Below are 9,565 nucleotides of genomic sequence, written 5' to 3'. Positions count from 1 at the left end.
GCGCAAATCTGTAAATGAATGTTCCGAAGTGAAGTAAACTTCAACGGATTTCCCCTCCGTTGTCAGGGACCATGTCAATCGGAACACAGTTCATGCACGGAGCTCACTTCTAACGAGATGATCTGAATCAGGTGTGCTAATAAAAAGATACGTGCAAAACATGCGGGGGGGGGGTACGCAAAAACTGGAATTGAGAACCGCTGGTCTAGAACAATTCTTACAAGTACAACACGACGTAGCTGGGTGCCACAGACAGGTGCCGAACGGCGCCACCGGTGTGCCTACACTCATAGAAAATAAAGTATTTGAATTTTAAAGACGTGGCGCGACGCTGCACTTCTCGTCCGGTCCGCGACTGCCTGAAACGCTGTTTTTTTTCACCTCCGTGACCACACTTCTTTGTTTGGGCTTCCAAAAGTGGATGATGTCAGGAAACAGTGGTTGCAATTTACTTTTTAACTCTGTTCCTGAGCATTATAACCCCAATTTGCTATTGTGTGCTGCGCATTTTACAGAGGACAGCTTCCACATCACGAGTGAGAAGTGCCGGATTCGCCAAAAGCTTTTGTTGAAAGATGGAGCAAGGGGCGGGGCAGTACTGAAACACCGTCTAAGCTGTTCGCCAATCACAACGCACTGGGACAGCTAACCAATCACAACACATTTTGTTTTTCAGAAGGCGGACCTTCATCAAAGCCGGAACTAATCGGAACTAAATAACTTTATTATTGTTTATTTAAGTCTAACAAATAAGTTCTTGTTAAAAACTAACCAAAATTAAAAATGATTATATATATCAGTATTGGCATCTGCAAAATTATCGGCATATCGGATATTGGCAAAAATCCAATATCGTGCATCCCTAATTAAAATGCCAGATTAAATGTAAATAACATATAAACTTGTACACTGGTATCGCTGATTTTAGCTCCTATCAGAAGCTTTTTGTCCTGGAACTTGTCCTTGAACTCGTCCTAGAACAGGTCCCATGGCTTCTGGCTGCTTGTTAAACATGGATGTGGCAGAGAGGTGCCGTTCTCATTGTGGATTCATGATCAGCTCTGAATGTGGCAGAACCAGTTCACGGTGGGCGTGTGAGGTGTATGTTTCAAGTCTGCGTTTCACAAGGTTTTGTGTGTGTTTGGTGCTTGTTTACAGAAACTGTCTCACACCACCCCAGGAGCGGTCTCTCTTTATGTCCTTTCACAGGTGTAGGCACTCAAATCCAAACTATCGGCTTGACAAAGCATGACTGTGTAAAAGAATCATTTATTATGTGCCCCACATATGCGGATCGTTGTTTCTCAGCCCACGTGGTACAGGTTTCACATTTAGCTCGTGTTTGCTGCCTCACTAGGTCTCTGTGTGTTTGTGTGAGGAAAAAGAGAGAGAGACCGGTTGAATCTCTCCCCTATTGTACAGCACATCAAACGCACTGCACACCTGGCTCTTATTGGCTCCACAGACCTTTTTTTGAAGCTATCACGGTGTGTGTGGCTTTCTGAGACCGGGCTCTGGGTGCCGGTCTCAGCTGTGGTGCACCCTGGGGAATGTGATGTCACTGTTGCTCAAGGAGTCGATTATTGGAGAGGCAGTGACTGGAAGCAAACGGCCAATTAGCAGAAATTGGACCAGGAGTGTCTTCACCATCACTCACATCTACAGCTCCAACTCCTGTATGTTTTTAGTTTTCTGGTGGCATGCATGTTTGTGTGTGTGTGCGGTTTGTTGATCCCCTGCTCTGCTCACTCGATCAGATAATTTGGGCTGCAGGGCATGATGGGGCCGTTTTTCCTCATAGCTAGCTTTGTGTTTTCTTCTGTTAGGTTAGTCTGTCTCTTATGTCTTCCCAGGTTGTTGAGTATGTTTATATGTACACTACCATGTCATTTACATTTTTTTAAATAAAGATGTTTTATTCATCAAGGATGCATTAAACTGATCGAAAGTGACCGTAAAAACATTTATTATCTTACAAAAGACTTCTATTTCAAATAAATGTTCTTTTTAACTATGTCTGAGAATGCTGGTAAATGTATCACAGTTTCCACAAAAATATTAAGTAGCAACTGTTTTCAACATTGACAATAATAAGAAAAGTTTTTTGAGCAGCAAATCGGCGTATTAGAATGATTTCTGAATGTTACACTGGACTGGCGTAATGATGCTAAAAATTAAGCTTTGCATCACAGGAGTAAATTATTTAAAAAATATATTCAAATAGAAAATAGTTATTTCACAATATTACCGTTTTTCTGTATTTTGATCAAATACATGCAGGCTTGGTGAGCAAGACTTATTTTAAAAACATGTTAAAAATGTTGCAGACCCCAAACTTTTGAAAGGTAATGTAATGTACAATAAAATGCTGATAATTATTAAGTTCATTATAGAATCATTATAAGAAAACAAGAGTGTTATACCGATGATACTATTTTAAAACCCCAGGTCATGTAAATCGCTTAAATGCTGATAAAGTTGTATGCAAAGCGATATCAGGCTATCAGTAAAAAATCAGCATGTTAGTCAGGTTTGCCAGTGTATTTTTAGCTTATTAGGCATAAAGATTAAATATGTAAAATCACTATTTTTTTTTCTCTCTTCATCGCTCTGTCACTCAGACCTGCTGTATCTAATAACATTAATGTTGACCTACATTATGTGCCAAAGTGTGCAACATGTGACAAAGACACACTGTACTGTGTGCGACAATTTTACATTTCATTTACAATAAATGACATCAGGACAATCTTTGAAGGACTCGTTTTTTTGTTTTGTTTTTTAGCTGGACCCAGGAAAAACTTATAATTTATCTCAAGTACAATTTATAGATCATTAATTTATAGTACAGTTCATTTATAGAGTTATGTTAACACAATATGAGACCCTGGACCACAAAACCAGTCATAAGGGTTTTTTTAAATTGAGATTTAACCTATTCATCTGAAAGCTGAATATATAAGCTTTCCATCGATGTATAGTTTGTTAGAATAGGACAATGTTTGACCGAGATACAACTATTTGAAAATCTGAAATCTGAGGGTGTAAAAAAATCAAAATACTGTGAAAATCGCCTTTAAAGTTGTCCAAATGAAGTCCTTAGCAATGAATATTACTAATCAAAAAATTTAGTTTTGATATATTTACGGTAGGAAATTTAGTTGAATTTTACGTTTGTATTGTTTGAATGTGACATCTTTGTCTGTCATGAAATGGCATGTAAAGCTGAAATGGCGATAAACATAAATACAACAACCGCAGGAAAAAATGCAGATAATTGCAAATTAACCTGAAGCAAAACAATCATCAACATCAATCATGATGTCTGTAGTGACACATTTTTTGTCGCAACGTAAAAGTAAATGTTACAATTATTTTCAAAATGAGAACTAGATGCTTTTTGCAGATGTAACCATTGTGACATAAATGTGCAATACATAATAATTAATAGTACAACCTCAAGTGCTTTAGTACTTTTATACAAGGGTTACTGTAATAAAAATTAAAGCATCACATTTTTTCTAAGCTCTTATCGATTGTTTCATGATTCATAAGATTCATAAATATTCATATTCTTTAATTAAGCCATATTAATTTTAAGCCATATTAATTTGAATGGCATTCTTCTGCTAGTAGTTATAGTCTTTAACATGTAAACTAGAAGTGTTGCACAGTAACAAGTAGCTCAGCGAACATGTCCTTTGTGTGATAACTGTTACTACCGTTAGTATTTTAGCTTGTGTGAATGCTGTACTGAACAATCAGCACTTTTATGATAGAGTTTAGCATGTTTGATGTTGCATATTGTACCACATACTCTTTTTAAAAAAAAAATAAAAATACATGCACTATACAGTGCTGAATAGTATACAGTAGGCAGTATGTGAGTATTTCACTCTGAACACATCCTTTTTTTCTCTCTCTCACCTGCAGAGAATGTTCCGGTGGAGCTGCGAGACCCGTTCTACTGTGATCAGTATGAGCAAGAACACCTGAAGCCTCCCGTCACGCGCCTTCTGCTGTCCCCTGAGCTCTACTGTCGCACTTACGGCCTTCTGCTGAGTGGAAGTCCAGGAGCCGAGGGGCCGCCCAAAGACATCCCAGCACTCCTACAGTTCCTGGGCAGGAAGGGCTTGGCACCCAAAGACCAGAATGCCCCCGTGACAGAGGCCGAGCTCCGACAGAAGCCCATCAAAATGGTAAGTCGTATGAGTGGTGTCAGCACATTCCTGTCTGAATTATGTAGAGAGCTGAGTTTGGAGTTGATACAATGGCTTTTGTATCTTAAAACCCAGAGTTGACTTGTTGTCTGCCGCTGATTTGAAATCCAATCCATAAGTGACTGATTTGAGATGCTCTTCATAGACAGCAGGTTAAGTTGACGTTCTTGTGTGCTGCGTTAATAGCTGTCCTCATATGACCCACACCAGAGACTCAACTATTGATCATGATGTTAGCATGTAGCTAAGATAAAAGAGTCAGTAGTTACGTATTTATATACAGTTGAAATCAAAATTATTCAACCCCCCAGAGACTGTAGTACTTTACAAATACAAGCTTTTCTGAAGATCCAGGATTTTATAAAAATTGCATCTATTAACAGTTTACTGGTATATTAAAACTGATCGTGTCAATACATAATGTAATATTTTTGAGTTATGGGATTTTTTAATAACACAGCTATGTCATAATTATTCAACATTGGTGTTTTAAAGTCACTTATTTGGTATGGTATGGAACAAAATTGTCTTAAAATACAATTAAACCTTTAGAAACTCCAGAATTAGCTTGAGCTGTTACACATACATAAACTTAGCCCATGCATGTGCTGAAGTTGAGTAGCAAATATGGCAAAGTCAACGGAGCTCTCTCAAAAGCTATAGAAGAAATAGTTTTATTACATTAGAAAGTCTAAGGCTACATGAAGATTTCCAAGACATTAAAAGCGCCTAGAGACATCGCTGCCAGCCTTATTTCTAAGCTTAAAATGTGTTGTACCAGAAAACCCTCAAGGGTGTTGAAGAAAAAAAAAAGCTAAATAAAATGTTTAATCAGAGCAGCTGAGAAAAACCTGCATTGTACAGCCAAAGACTTGCAAGATGACTTGATGAAGGAGAGCGAAACATTTCAATGCAGAGTATAAGAAGAAGAACATTAGACAAGCATGGCCTTCATTTTTTGAGGCATCTTGCTGAATATCAGTCTTGATCAAGAAGAGCATAAAAGGTCGACTTGAACATGTTAAAATTCATTTGGATAGACCTGTGGAGTTCTGGAAGAATGTTTTATGAAGTGATATGACCAAACTGGAACATTCTGGACCAATGGATCAGCAGTATGTCTGGTGCAAAAAAGGCAAAGCTTATGAGCAGAAGAACATCATCTTCATGGTCAAACATGGAGGTGGCCCAGTCCTGTTATGGGGGTGTTTTACTGTTGCAGGAATGGGAATTTTGACTGTATGAAGGACATCATGGATTCGTTGAAGTATCAGGCCAAGAATTGCGATGCCTTCTGTGCAAGTTGATTCTGTTCAATAACAAAGCAAAGTTCATCACTTATAAAATCAGTTCAATTCAATTTAAACTCAATTCAGTCATCAACAGCTCTCCAGAAGACAATTGTTATTGTCCAATTCAGTTCATATTTTGTTCTCATTCGATAGTGTTCAGTGCACATGGATAATTTGACTAAATATTGTCCCAATACTCTAAACCGTATGCATAGTACACACACACACATTGAGCGAAATGGATTTTAAAATAGACATATTGTTTCTTTTAAAAAGTATATGAAAATATACTTCATTGTTAATATCTTCTAAAGGTGTTTGCCATCTTAGATAGAAATTTACTGACCTTGCTGCAGTCCATAAAAAAACACATGTCATCCTGCCCGAGATTTTGGACAAAATTAGGTATTCTAGAAGGCCAAGGAAGTCCCTGTCAAGGAAAGTCTTTACTCGGCAGCCATATTTGCCTCCGGGGCAGTTGTTTCAGACACCCAGGACCAAGTCCAACAACTAAAGCCTTGTATTTTAGGACGGTCCAGCCAATCCGCATAAGCACGTCTCAGGACGCTGACTGTTCTCATGGCAACCGGAGCTCCTCTAGGTAGGAACCTCAGTATGTTGTATCCGATTTATTGAGCATGAGTGTCTCATTGTAGTCCACTAGCTCAGATCAAGGGGATAACAAAGCTGATTTGGCCTGCCAAAAGTCACAGTCAGTTGACCTGTGGATTAGGACACATGGGATTGGTTTCATTGCAGCACTGGGGGATGATTTCTGGAGGTAAACTGGGGGATGTTTTCTGGAGGTAAAGGGGCTTTTGGCGTGGGGCAGCTCTAGTTTATGCTTGGATTCCAGGAATTATAGCATATCAAGCAGCTCCCCCTCTCAAGCAATCCCTGAGTAGAACCAGCTGTAAGGGACAGGACAGTTATTGAAAAACTGCATGCTAAGCCCAGGCTCGCTGGGGTGGGTGGAGAGAGACAATGTAAGGGCTGACAGATAGTGGCAGGGTCGAGGGATCAGGCCTTCAAACAATACCTGACAAAAGACAGCAGACCCTGATCTGATGTAGCACTTTCCTCCCTGTTAGAGAGGGTCCTTCTCACAGCAGGATGGCTTTAATGGACACTAATGGAGTGTTTGATTCCCCTTGGGCTCAGAGCTTTTTACATTAACTGTAGAGTTTCTCGTACCTACATTTATCCAAATCAAACTAGGTGATAGATGTCAGTGTTGTTGAATATACATAAGTCATGATTAGTGATAGGTCAGTATCAGAAAGGCTGATTAATCAGATGATTTAATATTACAGTTGTTTTATAATAATACTTGATTACCCACTGATTACCTACTTGTCAGAAAAGTTTTTCCCTTGTGTCCTAAATCTACCAACATATTAGTAGATGCTACAAATTTTTTTGACAATTATTTACAGTAAATAACACATATAGTAACATGTTTGGCCCGTTGTACATAAAAATTCACCAATTTTATGTCTGTCTCATTTGAGATCTTTTTTTTTTTTTAAATGCCGGGTTAAAAAGAATAAATAAAAAAACAACCATATATATATATATATACACTGAACAAAATTATAAACTAAAACTGTCAGAAACCGTCTCAGGGAAGCTCATCTGCATGCTCGTTGTTCTCATCGGGGTCTCGACCTGACTGTAGTTCGTCATCGTAACTGACTTGAGTGGGCAAATGCTCACATTCGATGGCGTCTGGCACTTTGGAGAGGTGTTCTCTTCACGGGAACACAGTTGCATTTTATTGATGGCATTTTGAATGCACAGAGATACCGTGACGAGATCCTGAGGCCCATTGTTGTGCCATTCAGCCACAACCATCACCTCATGTTCCAGCATGATAATGCACGGCCCCATGTCGCAAGGATCTGTACACATATCCTGGAAGCTGAAAACATCCCAGTTCTTGCATGGCCAGCATACTCACCGGACATGTCACCCATTGAGCATGTTTGGGATGCTCTGGATCGGCGTATACGACAGCGTGTTCCAGTTCCTGCCAATATCCAGCAACTTCGCACAGCCATTGAAGAGGAGTGGACCAACATTCCACAGGCCACAATCAACAACCTGATCAACTCTATGCGAAGGAGATGTGTTGCACTGCGTGAGGCAAATGGTGGTCACACCAGATACTGACTGGTTTTCGGACCCCCCCCCCGGAAACCCCAATACAGTAAAACGGCACATTTTAGAGTGGCCTTTTATTGTGGCCAGCCTAAGGCACACCTGTGCAATAATCATGCTAATCAGCATCTTGATATGCCACACCTGTGAGGTGGATGGATTATCTCGGCAAAGGAGAAGTGCTCACTAACACAGATTTAGACAGATTTGTGAACAATATTTGAGAGAAATAGGCCTTTTGTGTACATAGAAAAAGTCTTGGATATTTGAGTTCAGCTCATGAAAAATGGGGGCAAAAACAAAAGTGTTGCGTTCATTATTTTGTTCAGTGTATATATATGCGTGCGTGTGTGTGTGTGTAAACAAAAACCAATAAAACTGACTAAAACAACAAACATAATTACTAAAACTAGCTAGAATTAAATAAATAATATTTAAAAATAATGAAAAAATGGAAAATATTGTATTATAAAAATGGAAAATATAAAAATTTAAAACGGTTTCAAAATATTAATAAAACTGTAATAGTAACCCAATGATACTAAAGTGTTTTTTTTTTTTAAGAAACAAGGTGTCCCATGAATTGCACACAGATACATTGATTATAATAACAGTGGTTGTGCCGACGACTTTGCGAGAGCTTAGAAAAGCTGTACCCATTGGCAAATTTGGTAAAGAGATCATTTTGGACCCTGATAACAGCCCTACAAGCCATATTTTTATAGTTTTTTTTTTTTTTACCATTCTCTCCAGTGACCCAATTCTTCCTTTGTCTCGCCCCCGTTATACCCAATTTAAATTCTGTATATTTGTTCCAGCATCAGTTCTCCAACAGGGCCATCTCTGAGTGCTGACACCTCTGAGGATGCATTGATAGCATGTGGTGCTGCAGGCAGGTGAATGTTCAGTGCTCTGCAGTCTCCGTCTGGGGTTCCCGGCTGCAGGTCCCCTGCTGGTGTCATGATGTGCTCGGCGAGCTGTGCGGTGAGCTCTGGGCTCATCTGGTGCTGTCTGGCTGCTCGTGGTGCACTTCCCAGGCCTTACTGTGGGGGCGGCTGGCTGACTGGCTGCTGTAGCAGCTTGATAAAAGTGGGTCATGATGTAGAATTAGGATGGAATTGCAGCAGTCTGAAACAAGGCCAGTAAACCGCTTTAGAGCAGCTGAAGTATGTTTTAGCAATGACTATATATCAAAACTCAACATTTGGCATACTTCCTGCACAGAAAGTGGTGATGATAACTAAACCTTGATATACTTACATGGTATTAAATAATTCTTTGGAGATGCACCATGATAATACCATAGTATGCCATAGTCCCATCTGATCTTCATACAAGACATGCCACATTTCAGTTCTGTCGAACTGATCTGAGAGGTGTATTTCATTTCATTTCATTGAAAAAGGTAGCAAGGTGTCTCACAAATTGCTTACAGATTGCATTTATTTTTCATCCGTGTGTCCATTTTTGTGTGATATTATTTATTCTGCGTCAAATGATGATCCAGTCTCGGCATCATCATACATTTGAATATTAACAACCAGATGCCACATTTCAGTTCTGTTGAACTGATCTGATAAGGGTATTTTATTTTATTTTATTTTCAATCCTGTTTTTAATCTTGTTTTATCCTATTTTAATATATTAAAAAAGAATGCAAGATGTCTCACCAATTGCACACTGATTCATTGATTTATAATCTTTGTCCATTTTTGTGCAGCATTATTCATTCTGCAATGCCGTCAAGGCCTTCCTGTGAGCTGCATATGTGTAGTTCCATGAGAGCCTCAGGTTGCTGCTGCTGCTGTTGTTTTGTTTGTTTAAGATGTTCTAGGAGAAATTGTGTAAAAAAATAGCTTGAGTTTCTGTAACCAGAACTGATCAGGGGAATTT

The 9,565-nt window shown here is 39.1% G+C and overlaps 1 protein-coding gene across 1 annotated transcript in view; it reads left to right on the top strand.

Moving 5' to 3' along the window:
* Positions 1 to 9,565, top strand: part of LOC107563314 (calmodulin-regulated spectrin-associated protein 3-like) — a 38,568-nt gene that overhangs the window by 14,237 nt on the left and 14,766 nt on the right. The window contains exon 2 of the mRNA XM_016248159.1: positions 3,934 to 4,199. Coding sequence (XP_016103645.1) covers positions 3,934 to 4,199 — 266 coding nt within the window. The remainder of the gene's footprint in view (positions 1 to 3,933; positions 4,200 to 9,565) is intronic.

This window comes from Sinocyclocheilus grahami, unplaced genomic scaffold (genome assembly GCF_001515645.1).
Source record: "Sinocyclocheilus grahami isolate Dianchi unplaced genomic scaffold, SAMN03320097.WGS_v1.1 scaffold868.1, whole genome shotgun sequence".
Classification (NCBI taxonomy): domain Eukaryota; kingdom Metazoa; phylum Chordata; class Actinopteri; order Cypriniformes; family Cyprinidae; genus Sinocyclocheilus; species Sinocyclocheilus grahami.
The sequence above is the reverse complement of the archived record's forward strand: the minus strand, read 5'-3'. Positions and strand labels throughout refer to the sequence as shown.